General features: G+C 36.7%; 1 protein-coding gene across 4 annotated transcripts in view; it reads left to right on the top strand.

Annotated features, from left to right (window-relative positions):
- Positions 1-19473, top strand: part of ATXN7L1 (ataxin 7 like 1) — a 110884-nt gene that overhangs the window by 16701 nt on the left and 74710 nt on the right. For 3 of the 4 annotated variants that reach the window (XM_068189642.1, XM_068189644.1, XM_068189643.1), the window contains exon 3: positions 19164-19268. The exons of the other annotated variant lie outside the window; for it this stretch is intronic. In XM_068189642.1, the coding sequence (XP_068045743.1) occupies positions 19164-19268 (105 nt within the window). The remainder of the gene's footprint in view (positions 1-19163; positions 19269-19473) is intronic. 4 annotated transcript variants of the gene reach the window in all.

Below are 19473 nucleotides of genomic sequence, written 5' to 3'. Positions count from 1 at the left end.
TAATCCATACCTGCATTCAGCTAAATTGTATTTGAGACTGTGGCAAATATGACAACAAAAGATGATATTTGCTTTGACATAAGGCACTAAAAAGGGTAATTTCTAATATGAAAGCAAGAATTCAAGAAGGAGACTTGAAACTCTGCAGGAGGGAGAGATTAATTAAAAATTGGAGGAAATAGATAAAGTTACTCTGCTGACAGGGTGTGTCCAGCTAAGGCAGTAGTTTGCTGGGCTGTGTATTAGGCAGATCTGTATCACTATTGCTGTTGGATAAAGATCTTTAAAATGTATGGAACCTCCGTGGTACTGTAGAAAGCTCAAGGCTTCACCTTCCTGTGAGATACTTTTCCTCATGGCTGTTACTCAAGCTGGAAGTTAAGAGCACCAAAGTTCTTACTTCTCATTTGCTTTCTACAGGAACAAATTACTTGTTGAAAGAAATCATGCTCTACATTTTCATGCCACAGTATCAAAGTTTAAGTGGATTAGGACTGTCATCTTATTGAAGTTGTGCTTGCTTCAGAAGAAGTAAGATGCAGAGCTTCAGAACCTCATACAGCACATGATACCACCAAACTATTCAGGGCATTGTCTTAGCTTTTATTATCAGTGTCCTACCTACAAAAAGGCAAGGCATCTTGAGCCATGTGTTTCCATCTGATGTCTATTGATTACAAAAAAACCCTTCCTCTCTTCCCCACTCCACTTGCCAAAATGTCACTGTTTGCTTCTGCAAGAGACAAATGGCAGCAGTCATACCACAAGAGTTCCTGTCCTGAAATGTGCAGAAGCTTGCTAACTTGCTAAACACTATATTCTTGATATGGCACATAGGTCAGGTGCTGGCTCCAGAAGAGAAGTATGTCCATCTCTGTGTGTCTGATGGAACTGAAACTTTACTTCCTTACTGCCAGTCACCTGGTGAGAGAGAGCCACGCTGACCTGTCAGGAGGAGAAAATGTTATTTTTACCCTAGTGACCCCTCAGGATGCTACAGACAGGATAGATTCTGCAGTATGGATGTGCAAGTGTGTGATTTTAAATACTTTGAGCTGATGTGGGAGCTTAAGGATGCAGAGAGCTAGTGCAGAATCCTGACAGTTGCATCAGGCCATCTTTTAAATTGTGTGCTGGATACACTAGCAGCAAAGTGCAGTACAAATATATGTTTGCAGTCTGAAAAAGACAAAGCACACAACAAAGTTAGCTGAATTAAGATGAGGGATGGCTCTGGAGTGTTGCTATATGCTGAAAATCTGCAGGCAGATTTCCTAAAAATATATGCATATGTGCACACATACATTCATATACCTAGAAAATTGTCTGGAATTATATTTGCTCTTGGGTTTAAAAATTTTGTTAAGTATCTGGTGATTCAAAATGACCCTCTTTCAAGGTATTACTTATATTCCTTGATCTAATATTACAGCTGTTTTACAATGTGCTGGGGCTCTTTTGCCTAAATGAAAACTGATTTTAATCTGTGATACATTTGAGATTGTTTGTCTTATTTGGCTAGTCATATTTTAATAATTATAAAAATTACAAGTAATCATAGTGTTATTTATTTGTTTCTCTTTTGAGTTTCTTATTTTGTTCCAGCTGTCTCTTAAACTGGTTTTAGCTATGGAAGTATATATTATAAACCCTTAAGTGGAACTAGTGGTTGGGAGTTGGTAGACATGTGTCTGTATTTTATATAGGTGGTATTTTTAGACAATCTTCGTCCATTATCAATATTTTAAGTGAACTGTTTTGCTTGCCAGAAATGGCTTCCTGAGAATTCTTTCAGTGATATTGCATTAAAAGCAACAATTGAAAAAGAGCAAAAGCCTGTACCTGGGGTTTGTATAGATACAAAACTTTCACATGAGATACTGATTTGAAAGACGTCTAGGGCTTAAATATGTTTATACTGTCAGTATTTAGTATATTGTCTTGCAGGTGTTGGGAACAGTATGCCCTTGTCTTTATTAGCATCTGAACTGTTTCCTGCCCTGAGCAGGCGACCTGTAGTTGACATCTGCTGTCAGTTAAACATTGTTGATTCTTTACTAGAGATGTTTCCCTGTGGCCTCTGGACAGGGAGTCTGTCTGGGCACGTGTCACTTTGATTTGGCATTACTGGTTTCCTTCTCTCTGCTTATCATCTCCTTTGGGAGTGTAACAGTAAATGGATGGGAAGGGGGGTCAGAAGAAAATCAGATCTTCTGATGTCCTAATTTAATAAAATACCTAAAGTATGGAGGCTTTTTTTCTATAAAGGCAAATAAGGTAAACATGATACTTCAGCATTTTAAAAGTGCAGCCACCTTTTAAGGATATTGTTGGTTACATTTCGGTTTGGTTAACGATTTACTCTTTCAGAACCAACAAACAGTTTTAATGCTTTAGTAACATACTCTCTAAAGCACTTGGCAGGCTGCATTATAAATTAAGCCTCTCAAGCTTTCTCTGAAGCTTCACAGATGGAGAAACAGAGAAACATGGAGAGGCCAAGTGACTGGCTCCAGACATATAAGATAAATCTCTACTTGTGTTGCTGGAGTGCTATGGTTAAATGCACCTGCATATGGAGATTGTGTGAGGCTGAGTGAATAAAAATAAATAAATTGCTGCATATAATTGCAACACACAACATGTTTTCAACAATATTCACCTTATACATAGATTTTGTTATTTATACAGCATAGCTAGTTGTATCTGCATGGGAGCTACATCCTCCTTACCACTGATGTTTTTATGAAAGGTGATGGAGGACCAGGTATGTATGTGGGAACTTGGAGACTGACTAGCCACAGCCTTACAGCTTTTGGTGCTGTCAAGTTTTAATTTTCCTTTATCTGAGGAGAGAAAGCTGCTTTTTGGTCTCTCTAGAAAGTGTCTGTCTTAAGGGCTGTGTTACGGAAGAGATTTTGTCATCGGAATATGTGTACTTTATTTCTTATTGTTCTTGTTTTGTTTAATTGTTTTTAAAACTTGCTGTTCTTGCAGTCAACCAATTGTAGGTACTTAGCAAAATCCAAGTCTCTTGTCAGCACCAGCGAAGCTTGCCTTGGAGTATTCAATGTATACAGGAATATCTGCGTACTGCACTCCCGTAACCTGTCTACTGAAACCTCAGATAACTTTGAAATGTGGGGTTCTTTTTCTTCAGAGTTTGTGTTTAGATAAAGGAGTTGGCAGAGTAGCAATTTGATGCTACTGTGTCTTCCATAGCTTGAAGGAGACTTTCCTTCTCTTTAACAGGTATCAGTTAATTGTTTTCTTTTTAAGAAAGTAAATTGACTCAGAGTGCTCCTATGGAGTTGGTTCATTCAGAGAGACATGTTGCAGCAAGGAACTTGCTTGTTATGTTCTATATAATATCTTCTTTTACATAGTTTTGAGTTGCTCCTGGCTTTTTTTTTTTTTTTTTTTTTTTTTTTTTTTTTTTTTTTTTTTTGGTCATAGCTTTGTTTTAGTTAGAGGGGTTTGAGCAAGTGAAGGGTTGGAGGGGGCTAGAGGTGAGTGGAAATTACCATAGAGTAGGATGGGCAAGAGGAGCCAGGGGGAATTTGTACGGTGGCAGGGTGTGGGAATGTATCATCTGAAGTTTCAGGGGATGTGTCCTGCCTAGTAGTGTGACCTCTTGCCTAATTTGCTTTGTGTAAGTGCTTCAGATACGCCTAATGTGAAGATGATGGGAGCTTGCAAATCATCAGAATCTGTTTGAAGGAGTCAAGAAGTGTGGTAAATGATTAAGGTTTTGTTTGCTTAAAGTGTCCTGAGTTTTGATGTGTCTGGGCTACTGACTGCTTACAGTTCCTTTGGTATGTGTGTTCAGCACTCTGCATGGGCAGATAAAGGGCAAAGTTTTCATTAACATCAGCACAGCTCCCATCATGAATGACCTTGCTCACCTTACATGTCCCAGATCTTTCTTAATATTTCAGAATATTGACTGTTTTGAAAATGGGAACATTCCTTTTTTGTGTAAGTCTGGAGTTTGTAAAATCTTGAAGTCTTCTGAATGTAAGTGGGAGCTATGCAGTCAAATCCGTAGAAGTGACCTGAGGAGATCCTTATAATTCTTGTATGCAGATGTCATGGTGATAACACAGTAATCCAGTCATTGAAATGTTCATTGAAATGTTTGTTCTCTAACTTTGAATACAGTGAAATGCAATTCAAGTGTGTGAAATAACAGTTGACAGTAGAACTGGGAAAAATAGTGCTGTATTATTTGAATATTTTTCTTTTTTTTTTATTTTTCTGTTCTTTTTTTTTCTTTCTTTTTTTTTCAGTGAAGGAAATATACATCTGGAAGGAATGCTTTAGTTTTTTGGAGTTTTTTTAATATAGCATATCATTTTGGTGAAATTCTAGTAGAGATGATTTTATTCACAATTTCATCAGAGGTTTTGCAACAAGTTCGATATTTTGTAACGCTCTGTTTGCACAGACGAGTAAGTCTTTGTGAGGTTATTGAAACATGCAGTTGTAAAGCATTTGGAATGTAAACACTGATTGTGAGTATGTTATTTTAATAAGAATTGGGGCATGTTTTGATAATTAACTGTGCATGAATGATTACTAGTGATTTTTATGGTATTATAATTTATTTTTCATTATTGCTCTTTCTTTTTTTTTTTCTCCTTTCTTTGACAAGGAGAGTCATCTGTTACTTTCTGGTAGCTACCCTGTTGATAATAAATCAAAATAAGTTGAAAATTGTGAATGGCCAAGTGGTCAGCATCTAAACTGTAAGTGGTAAATAGTTGCAATATTCTTCTTGCTGTAAAATATAATTCTGAGATGAAACAGTATTCCCACTTTAAGTATGTGGAGATTTAGACAAAAATTTTGAATCCAGGGTTAAATCTTAATTATGCCTGTGTTTTCTACTGAAAGCATTGGTCTATTGCTCTTGCATTTAATAGGTGATGACTTGGCTAGTGTTAGCTGTAAAATTCAGCTGGTGCATGAAAAAGAAACTGCTTTCACTTAAATGATGAAAGAACAGCACAGTAGAAATTAGCAAGTTTTAATTAGTGTTTATGAAGAGTTTAGGATGATACAATCAGGAAGAAAAAAACAACTCTCTTTTTCACTAACATGAAACCATGTTGAAAAAAAGTAGTATTATAAGATTTTTAGTAGTTTGCAAAATGCTGTTGCAAGTATCCAAGTATTGCAAATATAGGTAGAATAATAAAGTTATACAATAATTTTTCAGATACTAAATCAATAAAGAAATGTGTAAGTAAGGTGTCCAAACTGTCTAAATTCTATTGTATCATCATGTAACTATTGTATCATCATGTAACTATGTAGTTATTATGTATCCTAGTACCTTACTCAGAGGATGTGCTTCTCCTTTCTCACAGTTCTTGCAGGCTTTTTGCATTGCAGAAACATGTTGTTATAATCAAAATAAAGAGTCCAGTTTTATAAACTACAAGGATTCTTTACTCTTTAATGCTTGCAGTTGAGAGACAAGTTTTAAACAGAGTCAAATGACCACATTTTAGATATCAAATAACGTACTGCGCTTGAACATGGAAACTTAATAAGTGTGGTATGAAACTAATTTAAGAAGCTTTGAAGGTGCTTTGTATTTTAACACTCTGGAAGAAAGTGTATTTGGGACTTACGAGTTCTCCTTAGGCAGAGGCTTTCTATGATGAAAAAATATTTATGATCATCTTGGATGGTATTTAACTGCAGAGTAGTTGGATAGATTATTCACAGAAGCTTCTTTGACAGGGAGTTTACATTAACATGTTGTCTGCCATTCAGATACACAGTTCAACAACACTCACATGTCTATCCCGGACAAGACTGTTGAAATGCACATCACTAATGTGGAGGTTTTGTGAATGATACTCCAAAAATGCACTTTACAGATGTATATGGTCATTCTATGTGCTGTGCTGAGTAGGGTGTTAGTGCTAGTTAGTGTCAGTTTTTTCTATACTCAGGTATTTAGACTCCTTAACAAAGAATTTCACAGACACTTTTGATTAGAATATTGATTCTGTCTGGTGTTGTATTACCTCTCATTACCTTTCATTAAACCCTTGCACCACATTAATCTCTCACCAACCTGCTGGCAAGATTCCTGAGGCTGGTACCTTGTACAGCTCTGGTGCTGCAACAGCATACATGGTGCAGTCCTGTGCTGAGATGTGTTACATTCCTCAAAATGTGTATCTACCTTTTCACACTGAAGCAGTTTCAGCTCATGCAAGCAGCTCCAGAGTTTGCTTCTGGTCTGCAACTTGGAGAACAGGCAAATAATTTTTAGTGGACAGATGTTCACTCACATGGCTGCTGTACCATATTCAGGCTACTTTCCATTGTGGTTTTTTTCAGAAGCTGAATTTTGTTGAATTCAGTCTTTTGGAAAAGTAGTAATACCAGTGGTGTTTTTCCAGATGAAATGCTGTGATAGGAATTAGCTGTCACTTATGCCATTGTAATTATCACATAAAGTTGCAGATGAGTTGTTAGCATTTATTCAATTGCGCATAATAATGGATATACTTCTTTTCTTGTGTGTTGCTTTTTGTACTTAAATTTGGAAGTGTTTAATTATAAGTTACAAATGTACCTAATTCCTCTTGATGTGCAGGGAAAGACACTAAGAATTCAAGGAATTTGTCTAAAAGCTTTCCCCATAGGTGACGAAGGAATGCAGGGTTTGACTCCTACTTTGTCCACTCTACTGTTTGGATAGTCTGTTGGATTATGCAGTAATTAGTAACAGCCCTCCAAGGACCTTTACTGTTAAAGTAAATGGGGGTAAGGTTTGTTCCTTATGATAATGGGGAAGATATTTTTGTTTAAGTGGGATTGGTGAAAATGTCTCCAAAGTGTTCTCTGTCCATGCATTGTGATGACTTTTTATTGCTTTATGATGCTGGAGTGTACTTGAAATCCATGAGACAAGGCAGTGTATTTTTGCTCCTCTATCTCCTTTTTCTTTTGTCAGTTCAAGGCACTGCTGAAGCCAGATATGTGCCAGAGAATGGAGTGTCTCTGAAAAGCTGTGTCTTGAACTTTATCTAGGAAACCTCTTGTTCCAATGACCCTACAATTAGATAAACCATGGAGTGTTAGGGGGCACAGCCGACTTGAAGAAAAAAATGTGGATTCTAAACACATGAAGAATCATGTAAACAGAAGTGGTTGGTTGATATTTTTTTAGTTGTTGAAGAGCTAGCACAACACTCAGTACTGAATGAAATAAATTAGCAACTGCTTCCATGCACCCCAATCCTCAGAAATAAATTAACAATTGCTTTTCTACACCCAAATACTCAGAAAAGTGTAATGCTAGAAGGGAGATTGCTTCTAAGCAAAGTTGACAGGCATCAGACTGCAGCATAAGTGTTAAGTGGTCTGCTCATGTCAGCGAGCTGTTAGGTGGGTGAGATTGATGCGGGAAGCTGGGTGGAGGTGAAAGCATCACTCTGGGAGAAGGTCGTGTCAGCAAAGGTTGTTGCCCACCTTTTGCACGTTTGTGCCAAGAACCCGAGACAGCCACTGAGCAGAGCCATTTTCAGCAGCTTGCTTCAATCTTGATGAAGTTTTCTTTGTGTGTGTTCTTAGGATGTTCTTAGCAGCCTAGTAAAAATGTCTGAGCCTTTCATATCCTAATTTCAGTCAGGTGTCAACAGCAGTGAAGCTGCAGTGTACTTGCTGCAAGGAGTGGTAACACGGGCTCTGCACTGAGAAGGAGGCTCACTGCCTTCCTGGTCAAATGGATCTGAAACTTTTTTATTTTCACCTCAGTGCAGCACATTGCAACTCAGCCTGTTGATACTTGATCATCAGTGGTCTTCCTTTAAAGAGAAAGGCTTCTGAAGACTTAGAAATGCTATTTTGTGGTATTTGAAGAAGAAATGTTACTTAGTGGTACTTTTCCCCTTGAAGTACCAATCAAGTACAAACTAGTAAGTTTTTGCTGCTGCCAAATAGTGAAAGGTGATCTACTGTTGTGAAGAACAGTGAGCTGGAAACATCCTTGTAGTAGTCATGTATTTAAGATTAAAATTCAGAAAAACTGTTATCTTTCCATATTTTGAATAGTTTATTTCACAAAAGCCACCTTTTTCTCCTGTCCAGGAAACAAACAAAATAGCTCCAGAGACATCTGAAGCTTTCCCAAGTCTCTGTTTGAAAACACAACAATGAAATTGTTGCATTTTTTTTGTTAGATAAGTGAGTATTACATATGTGCAGTATTCAGTGTAGCAGAAATTGCAACACAACAATAATGTGATTGAGCTAATAAACTGCTTCTTTCTTTCATTAAAAGGCATGAGCCCCCACTAATAGCTTTTATTATATTAGCATGTATGCCTTTGAGTGACAATAATAAACCTATGATTTGTCTCAAGAGTAGGTACTGTGCAACGTAACAAGTTGATGACAGATACAAGTAGTAAGTGTGTCTTCCATTGCTTTTCATTTCTTTCTTTTGCTTCTTCAGTACTACTAGATTGGCAGGTTACTTTAGACTTGCCCTGTAAATTTTTTGAAGGTCTTCAGAACTGAAATATCTTGATATTTCAGAGGGAAAATACTTAGAGGTTTTTTCTGCTCATTCTTTGGTTGATAAAATCTCCACAAGTTTCTTAAGACCTTTTTTTGCTTGGTGATTTTTACTTGCATTTAATGGCAGCAAATTTCATGAGCTTGTCTTGCCAGTGGAGTTTGCTCCTTTATAGAGTGGTCACTTTAACTGCAAAGCTTTATTTTGTGGCTTTAAATTGTGGTTGATCCTGTACTTTTGAGGAAGTGTTAGTGGCACTCTGGAGGAAGGAGGGAGGTGGAAGGAACGGAATGCCTCTGAATGCAGTGTATATATATTCTTTATTGTGTTCATACTGAAGGTTTGATAGACACTTTAGTGACATACAGACTTGTATTGACCTGACCCTTCATGACCATATTCTTTAAGGGTTGTGTGTGTTAGAGGTAAGAACATTGTCTGAGGTGTGCAGCAGGCTCTCATCATGGGCTTGGTTAGTCCAGCAAGACTGTGCTTCTACCTCCTGCAATAAGGACAAGGCTGCTGTACCAGCACAGAGTGCTGCATTGCCTGACTTGTTGTCTGTAGGCAACTTGTTGAACCAGCAGGAGCATATTCCTATCCTGGGAAATGTTTGTGGTGTGCATGAAAGCGTACTATATAAATCTCAGTGTAAGAGCTGATGTATATGCTTTTTCTGACAGTACAAGTCTGATTTGACTGATTGCACTTGCAAAGATAATTATTCCCTTGAGACAAGAATTCTTAGAATGAGAGCTGTTTTCTGGAGTTGTGTGATAGTGGAACTATAGACTGCTCTTCAATTTGTAGGAATTTTTTTACAGTTTTGTTAAAGTGGCCTTGGGTAGATATTTTGTATGTTTGAACTTTGGTTAGAAAGTGTCTCATTCATCTTTCCACCTCCTGTTAGTCATTAATATTTTTTCTCATGTATTTTTCCTTGGCATAAAGTCCTCTAACTGAAAAAACCCCACAGCTGAACACTTTAAGCAGTAGCTTGATCTGTATGCCTACAAGAAAGAGAATTAAATCTATTTCATTTGAAACTGTGTGAAGGAAAAAGATGATGTTACTGAAAGTCTGTCTGAAAGTAAGTTTCTTCAGAGAGTTGAGTTACATGAGAGGCAATATTCCTGAAGAGGTGCTGTTATAGATGTAGGAGGCAATACAGAGAAAGCTCAGAGAATTATTTGTGTCCCTTTCAACAGTATGTTTAGACAATACATTTCCATTTAATATGCAACTGTTGATTAAGAGTGAGCAGACACTTTCTATCTTGGGTGGGAAGAGAGTTAAATAAAAAGATGTTCTTGGCCTTGGCTCTTTTTGTAGGGAGGAGTGAAGATCAATGAAATTCTTAGCATTTTGTAAAATTACATAGGTGAGATTAAAGATTTTATTTTTCTCAGTGTTTATTTGCTCATTTACTCATCATTTTCCCTACTATAAAAATTGGTCATTCTCTGAGAGATATTTTTCTGATAATGCTATTTTATTGTCAATAATAATAATAATGTTACTAAAGAGGTGGCCTAGGAAGGTGTGAAAATTCATTTTTATAAGACTGTCTTTAATCCTTAATGTCCTTTATGTCCTTTATCAAAAAACCCAGAATTTCTGTCAAGATTGTCACACAGTGCTTCTAAAACACACTGCAAGTTATCTTATTAATTGCTTGTTCTATTGTCATAGTGAGGTCCCAGCCAAAATGAAGGGCCCCATTGTGGTCCCAGTGTATGGACAAATAGTAAGAGAATACTGAAAGGCTGCAATCTAAACAGGCAGGGCAGACAAAGAACATATTATCCTGATTTTAGAGATGGGATACTGAGACACAGAAAAATCTCATCAGGGTCATGCAAGAATGTTGTCTGGGAGCCAGGAATTAAGCCAGTTCTGTCCTTCAGTCCAGTTGTCCTGTGTTAAACCAGAGTCACTCTTCTGCAGAAGATAATACAGCTTTGCAGGCGAGTGTGTGAGTGCCAGTTGTGTCTTGCTGAGTGTTTATGAAGGAAACACCAGTTGGAGGATTAAAGTCTGTTTCGTGGCAGTCTGCACAGAAGAAATAGGAATGAAGGGGTTTTTGTGGCTATGGGATTTTTCGCCATAGGACTGTTTTTCTGCATAGTAGCATTCATCTTCTTAGTGTGCATTGAAGAAAATGAAAGAAGAAAACCTGCTATCCTTGTAGTATTTCATTGCTAGCACTCCAAATGTTGGAATTAGTAAAAGTATTGCAAACTAATTGGAGTTGGAACATTTCTTTTTGCTCCAAATTCAGCAATCCCTAATATGACTATTAGTCCCTAATATGATATATTCAATGTTTCCTTAAAAAAAAAAAACAAACAAAAGAAAATGTCAGTAAATGTCAAAGAAGTTATTTTCCTTTCAAACTTTATTTTTTAGATCACTTATATTTGTTCACTTAATATAAGATCATTGAAGCTATGAGGGAAATGGAGAAAAATAAGGAAAAACCACTTTAGTACTCACTCTGACTCACTCTAAAGGTGATGTGTAGTACAAAGGTACTGTTGTGAAGTTTACAGATGGATTGTTAAATTATTTTGATTCTTTGTCAGCCAGCATTTGGTATCTCCTGAGCTTCATCTTAATGCTTCTGCAGGACCAGTATGTTCATGATGTTTCCAAACCTGTTTAGTTTATTTGGCTATGTATCAGAAAGCTTAATCATCTTCATGCAGAAAAATCGAAAGCTGAAACACTGTATTTCTATGAGTTATTGTAGTTAAGTTGCAGATGACATCTCTTCCTGTGTGAAGGTGTGTTTTCCCAGCAGAGAATTTGTCAGAGTCCACCTGCTGCAGAAAGTATGGATGTGGTGCAACCCTCTAACTGTTGCTGAAGGTCAAATGTCTGATTCCAGAGAGCTATCCATCAATCTGAGCTGAAATTTAGTGCTATCATCCATGAAGGGTACTACTTTGCTGACAAGTCTCATTTGCAGTGAGACTTCTCTTGATACGTATTTGAGAAAGAAAGGATGGTTCTGTTGCTCTATGATGGTTTGTGGAGACTGCCTAGTCAAGGTGCATGATGTTCACTTTGAATTATGAGAGAAATGAAGATGATTTCCAGCCATTCCTCCCCTTGTGTCTGCCTGTGGGATGTTAAGAAATCAGAATTCTAATGTAGAGATTGATGATTTTCCTGCACATTCTCTATCCCTTGTATGCACACCTGTGTGCAGCCATGCTCACTCTCCAAGGTTTTTGATAGTGATATATGAGATCTAAGAGAAACCCACTGTATCTGCAGGGTTGGAAAGTCTCTGATCAGCTCTTTGCCATGCTTTCCATGCTGAGGAGTCTGGGGACAGTTATGCTGTAAATTACATAGATGGAATGTCACCTCTTCTTCTGGATATGGAGTACATGGTCTGGATCCTTATAAATAATGTGTCTTTTTTTCCTTGCCCTCAGTAATTTAATTTCTGCTGTCATTTGATAATACTATTGCTGTCCTGAAGATTTCCAGACATAAGCAAGATGAAATTTGTAGCTGGAGGTGATATCTTTAATTAGACTAAATGTGTCTGGTTGAGAAAATAGAGATATTTGGTGGCAAATATCTCCTTAAATCCCAAAAGCCAGATCTAAATGTTAACCTGTTGTTTGAAGATACTGTTTATGTTTACATTACTCTTCTAGCTTGATTTCAAACACATTAAAAGCCTATTTCTTCCTTGTATTTTGCTCACCTAGATTTGAGAGATATTTGATAACTGATTTGTGGAAAAAATATTTTGTTTTGGGATTTTTGTTTGGGTTTTTTTTTGTTTATGTCTTTGGTTCTTAATATGTTTACTTGGTATCTATTTTACACTAGAGCAGGATTTTCTTCTGGGTATTGACTGTACAGTTTTATAATACAAACTTCATAAGCAGTTGCTGTAGTTCCTGAAATATGTTATTGTATGTAAAATAGAAGGCAATTCAAAATCCAAGTTCCTGAGGAAGAAGCTCCTTTTGATAATTTCCCTGAAGTACAATCTAATAATTAAAGAAAACTGTAAGAACAATTAATGATTTTGTAACTGTTACTGGAGTTGTTAAAATTGCCTCGTGTTCTTATGTTATAATTACACTTACCTTACTGAAAACTAGATACTGTGTAATTGAGTGATGTCCATTTCAATTACAAATACTGGTTTTATTGTCCTCACCCTGCTAAGCTGACATGAAAAACGGAATTTTTTGATGTCACAGGTATGCAGCATACTTTTTGACGTGTGAATTTTGTGTTTTCCAGTATTCTTGTGATATGTTAATCTGGTAGCCCAGGCAATTCTGGTCCTCTATTGCCAAATTACCTTAGACTGGGATGGCAGCTAGCATACATAGATTACATAAAAGCCTTCAGAATTGTGGAAGCACAACATTGTCACATTTTCCTGTGCTTATTTCATTCTTCTCTTTATTGATATGTAGTCTTAGGCAAAGCAGTAATGTCAGTGTTGCATGGTTTACTTTATAATCCCTTCCAAACAAAGGTTGTTACAAAAGATATGCAAATATGATTAATCCACAGTATTTGTTTAGATCACTGGTTCCCAGTTATGAACTCTTGTTTTTTCTTTTAGTATGGCTCTTTGGGAATAGAAGGCACCATTTTCATTTTTGGTACCATTTCATAATGCTAGATAAGGCCGTGGAGTACAAAGTCTTTCTGCGTCACTGGGGGTGGTATTTATTGTTTACACTATAATTAATGAACTATTCCCAGCATTCTTTAGGATTGCCACTGTCCTCATGATTGCTCTAACCTGGGAGGCAGCATACCAATCAACCATACTGGACTGCTTTAAAGGTGTCATGACCTTGACTCTTTACCACACTGACACTTAAGTCTATTTGCTGCTTTTTCCCTACCTTTTTTTTTTCCTTTATGACGATCATGTTTCATTTATTATTGCTGCTCCTGAGAAGGCCAGTATTTCTATTTTCTTCTCATTTATTTTCTTTCTCATTTGACTTTTTAGCATGCAGAATCTCAAGTTCCTTGTATTAGGACCTGAAAGGCATCAGTCAGGACTTATGACAGTTGTGTTTGCTCCTGTGTTAGTTCTGTCATGAATATTTTAATTTTATTTTGTCCTCAACTTCATGATTACTTTAACCAGGACCTGCATTTTTCCATCAGAAAATGATCTTGAGCATTACTTTGTGGCTCTGACCCTGAAGTTAGCCACAGTTTCAGCAGGATCTTGGAGTAAATGACATCCAGTGATCTCTTTCAGCTTAAATCAGTCTGGGATTAATTTGCAACTGTGACTGACATTTTCAGGGGTAAAATGCAATTTATTCTGGCGAACTAATTACTGAAGTGACTTACTGGTTTTTGTGTAAGAAAGGAAAACTGCACTCGGGGGAGAATAAGCTCATGTTAAATGGAAAGAGTGTGACATTTATTTCTATGATAAGACCAACCTGTCTATGCAAGTGTGTTTAACTGCTGTCTGAATAATGCCCTGAAGATTGTCTTTTTATTGTTTCAGTTTCAAGTTTCAATTCACCATTCAAATTACTTAGTTTTTTAAGTAATCTACTGCACTGAAAGATTTTGCACTTTACACCAGTTCTTGAATGATGTACAGATTTATCATTTCTGTGGAGCAAGAGAGAAATATTGGGCACGATTCTAGACATAGAGTTTAAAAATGTGTAGCTCTAGGAGCTGGAAGAATCATATGTATTCAGTTTTGTCCATTGCCATTTTTGCCATTGCTTTTTTTTTTGGCTTTTCTTTTTTAATTTTAAATCAGTCTTCAGTGTGTCTTGAATAGTCTTTCTCTTCCCCTTCTTACTCCCCTTTTCTCTCTTGGCACATAAACATCACTAATATTTTTCAAAGCAGGCTTTGTGGGTATATTTAGTGGAGCAACAGATATATAAGTGAACATTTAAAGTGTGTATAATTTATAGCAAAAGATCATCATTAAAACTTGATTTCCCACGCAATACTGTGAGATCTTACTGTTTGACAACCTTAATTCTGCAGTGGAAGAATGTTTTAGATTATTTCTAGCTTGTGTTTTATTATACAGTGGGATGTAAATTATTATGAATTATATAATAATAGAGAAGGAACTTCATGTAAGTCATCTGCCTTGGATTGTTACTAAAAATAATTCCTTTCTGTGTGCTGTTGGAGAAGATAAAAAGTCGTATCTGACACCTGCATTTTTGTGTTTGTGCCACAATTTGCAGAAGCAACATTTTCTATTTTTTCTATGGTATTTGTGTTCTTAATGCACATTTCACCAAATTGATGTCTTACAAAACTATGTAATATGGCTACAGCTCTCTTTTTATTTGCAAATGTTAGTAATATAACACCTACAGGTGGAAGTTGTATTCATTTTTCAGGCGCCATAGCAAGGTATACGCAAAGTAATAATTTAAGATTTCAATCTATGAAAGTAATTTTGAACAGGCAGCATTCACTGTCTCAGATTTCCACCTATATAGAATATCTTTCCCATGATATGGGCCGCTTTTGCATCCTGTTAGTTCAGTAGCTCATTTTCAAGCAGGCTTTTGTAATTTTATTGTATCAAGCGGCACGGCTGTGTCAGTCGTGGTTCATTTTGAGGGGATGACGATTCAGCACTGCAAGGAGTGATGTATGTGTGCCTGGCCCTTTTGGAAAGTGTGTGGGTACTGAAAAGTAAGTTGCCACTTCTTTTTGCCATCAAGAGTCTACTTTGAATCTGCTGGAAGTATCTTCCAGTAAAATGAGGCGATTGTGATGGGGGCTATGGAGTGCTTTTGCCTTGTGGGAGGGCTGGGCCAGTGTGTGGTGACCCATGCACGCTGTGGTCACTTTGTTTCACTTTTAGGGGGTAGACAGTTTTTGGTAGAAAATAAATACTCTTTACAGTTGCTTTTCTGTCCTTCCTTATTCTTTTTGAACCTTGATAATTATTTCAGTACCATTTGATAGTCTCTCACGTTATTCAATAGTTATCGCCTGTCTTTTTCAGTGGTCTTGCCTCTTTCCATGAAAAAGTCATTCCTGAGCTGACTTTAGAGACATGTTTTCTTCCCCAAAAGTAATCTCTTCGGAAAAGCTTATCATGATTTTTTCAGACTAAGCAGGCAGGGAGATGTGATTATTGCCTTTAGAAGATAATTTTTTGTTTGGAGAGGCCATTGTCTTTTTTTGTTGCGCACAGAAGGTCTAAATTGTCAAATGGCTGCAATCTGATCTAAGAATGATACCAGTGTCTGAAATAATCTTTAGTCTTGGTTATTTTGAGTAGAACATAGTAACATTGAACTGTTCTTATTAAAAAACAGAAAAATCTGTATGAAAAGATACATAGCTGTTAATCTTTTCTATTTTTCTTTTAAATATCAAATGTTCCTTGCTTTATTCATTGTACATTCTCTGATCTGGATTGCATTTGTAGTACTATTGCATCAAATAAAGTGTATCCCCAGTTGGACTTTGTAGTGAGACAATATTAATATGTTGTGCAATTTCAATTAAAAAGTAATTTATATATCATTACAAATAATGAATTTAATCATGAAACCAGATTTGTGCCAATCTGGTTAACATGAATAAACTAAGAGAGGTAGTTAAACCTGCTTGGACTTACAGAATTTTCTTTTTTTAAAAACTCCTGCATAGTGACAGTTTTAAGGAATCTTAAAAGCCTGAAATATGGTGTTTAATTTAAGTTTTTTATCTATTCTGATTCAATAATAACAGTATACTTGTGTGCTGTGATTCTTATTTTCAACCTGGAGTCTTGTGTCCTCGAGATTCTTGGATTATTTTAAGTAGACTTTCGAGAGGGGGCTGATAACTTCATACAGAAGACTCACATTTACAATGGACACCTGCACCTCCACTGGGTTATTTCTAGGCACCTGCAAAATGAAAAAAACTTCCAAAATGCTGCTTCAGGATGTCATTACTCCGCATCTGTACATCCTTTTGATGCTGTGTGTCTCACAGCAGCATTTTGGTGTGTCTGTACATGACTGTGCAGTTTCTTTGCATATCAACCCATATGGAGTATGAAAAAAAAAAACCAACATCAAATGGTGCTATTTACCTGTTAGGTGCAGTGGTGTTTGCCAGGGTGGTGGAGAAAGCTTACAGGACTTTTCCTTCATTGCTCTGGCTCCTTGGCAGTGCCTGATGAAAAGATTGATGATTTTGTGATCCTGTGAACTAACCCGATTCCTTTTCCCACCTATGTCCTTGAATGGTTTTTGCCAGTATTAATACCTTATGTTTTTTATAAGTTACTCCCTGCAGCCAGAAATCATAAAAACTCAGACTCAGACCCAGCCAAACTTTAGACACCTCAGATTTGGACATGTTTTAAAGGTTAGGATACAGATCTGTGAAGGTTAAATGAACTTAAGGAATTTAAACTGGAAAACAGTTGTAACTTTTCTGTTTGTCAAGGGCAAAGTCTCCGTGTTTTTGTAAGAAGATTGTCACCGTACCTTTCAAACAACAGAAAAATGTATTTTGAAATGTTTTAACCATTTAAAAAATATTTCATAACTGTAATTAAATGCATGTTTTTGAGCTGAGACTTTGTGTCAAATCATACCCAAAAGAGGTACTCCTTTCTGTGGAATTTACAGTGCTGTTATTGGAAATCTGTAGGTTGTGATCAAAACTATCCAGCTAAGAATTGCTATTGTAAAATAATTTTTAAGGTCACTGAATTATCATATTAAAAGAATAAATAGAATAAAAAGGCCTGTTTTAGTGCCTGCTTAGGGTTTTGTTTATCTGTTTTACCAGTAAGGAAGATTTGATTCAACGTAGCTTTGCACTTCTGGCTTCACCAGTACTAATACTAATTACACCAAAGGAGTTTATTCCTCACCACCGGCATTCTTTTAAATTTAGGCTGGATGTGTTGATTGCGTTCATCTGGCTGTACTGCATTTGGAGGCTTGGTCAGTGCAAGACCAGCGCTGCAAAGGTGTCATGTCTGGTTAACCTTTCAACTGGATTTCATAGCCTGGTACGAGCAGTAACAGAAAGAAAGGGGTTTAGTTTTCAGTGGATAAAGGAACAATGCACATCATATCATATTATGAAATACCTGCAGCTTGGTGGGGCTGGTTTGTGCCCAAGAGTTCTTGAATGAGTCTCTTTGGGTCTACTTGTGATGCTGCCTGTATTACCATGAGAGTGATGCCCTGTTCCTCTGGGCTTTTTGGGAGCTGAAGACATTTTGCACTTCATCCATGCCAAGCATTGCCATCATAAGCAGTGATGTTACCTACAATACCGGAGGCCAGGGCAGAATTACTTATGAAAGTAGTTCTAGGGCCAAAATAATTGCTTTAGTAAGGAACTAGTGAACTGAGGTACCTGCTTGAGTCAGTATTTGAAAGATATCACTATGTTTTAGAAGTTCGTGACTTACTGGAAAAGTAGGATTTAATTGTTGATGTTTATCAATGACAGCTGTTGTTTTACATGTTTGTTCTCTTGATTTTCCTCCTGCTTAAAAAGCACCAGATTAATATTTCAGTCGATATTTGTAGGTTCTGTAATAGATTTCAGATGTTTCTGAATAACACTGAAATTTACAACATTTTTATTTTTATAATCTTAGAAATAGTGTGATCTGTGGAGTCACTACTTGGCACGGGGTTACTAATACAGCAACACATACATTAGCAACACTGGGTATGGTGACATGATCCCACTGAAATGCATAAAAGTGACTGGAGTTTCTGTCCTCCAAGCTGTGGTGGATGAGTGTGTGTGCTTGTTCTTAAGTTATAACAATGAAGAGTGGAACAGGTTACCTCACTTGTAATGTTAGAGTTCTGAGGACTTCAGTTAGTAATTTAAACCCATTTTACTCTGTTTGTAATGGCTTAAGAATGCATGTATTGCATTATGTGTTTCATCTGAGAGGGACAAGTGCCTGTCATCATCTGACTGTACCTGTCTTTGGATTTCATTAAATTCCTCATACCATCACCAAGAAATACCTTATTAACCAATTTTGTCTCTTCCCACAGTATTTGTTGGGAACAAACAGCAGGGTGTCGGAACTAGGGAAGGGCATTTGCAGAGAATCAGAAATTTCATATGGCACGGCATGCCTGGCTGTATTTGAGGCTGTAGGATCCTTGACCTTGGTTACTATAACTAGCTTTTAAGCAGGAGCCTTTCTCAAGCAATTTATAGTCAAGCTTAGAATATTGTAACATAGAACATAACCTATGCAGCATGTTTTCTATAAGGACCTTTAGGCAGATATTTAAAAAAAAATATTCCTTTACTGTTTCAACATTTGACCAGTACAGAAATGCTTATTCCACTTCTTCGCAATGAGTGTTAAGAAAAGGTGTTGCAGTCTGTGTTCTTACTCAGACTGAGGGATGAGACTGCAGCATTAGTACAGGACCTTGAAACCCAAAAGAGGGAAAAAAATCTCTTTAACATAGTAAGCAGCTCTTATGGAGCAATGTATACATTTGCTTTGTGTAAATTAATATAACAGTAATGGCCCTACAGTATTTTCAATTTTTTTTTTCTTAATAGATATTTAAAGCATAACTTCTAATTCTTGTATATATTTTTAACTTTCCCACAGATATGCACTTATTTGGCCATTATCCAGCTCATGATGATTTCTATCTTGTAGTGTGCAATATCTGCAATCAGGTAGTCAAGCCACAGGTTTTCCAGTCACACTGCGGTAAGTGAATGTTTTCTTTCCTGAATTACAGTGCCAAACTGGTGTATGGCTCTCTTAAGAATCATTGCATACAATCATAACAGAGGCATTGCAAATAGACTTTTCTGGTTATCTTGTGTTCTTTCCACAGAAAATACCAGCAATGCCTTCAAATAAGCATATTTCCTGTAGAGGAAGTTAAATTAGTTGTTCTGGGAGCTGAGCT

The sequence above is a fragment of the Anomalospiza imberbis genome, chromosome 5 (assembly GCF_031753505.1).
Source record: "Anomalospiza imberbis isolate Cuckoo-Finch-1a 21T00152 chromosome 5, ASM3175350v1, whole genome shotgun sequence".
Lineage (NCBI taxonomy): Eukaryota > Metazoa > Chordata > Aves > Passeriformes > Viduidae > Anomalospiza > Anomalospiza imberbis.
This window is presented reverse-complemented; position numbering and strand designations above follow the sequence as displayed.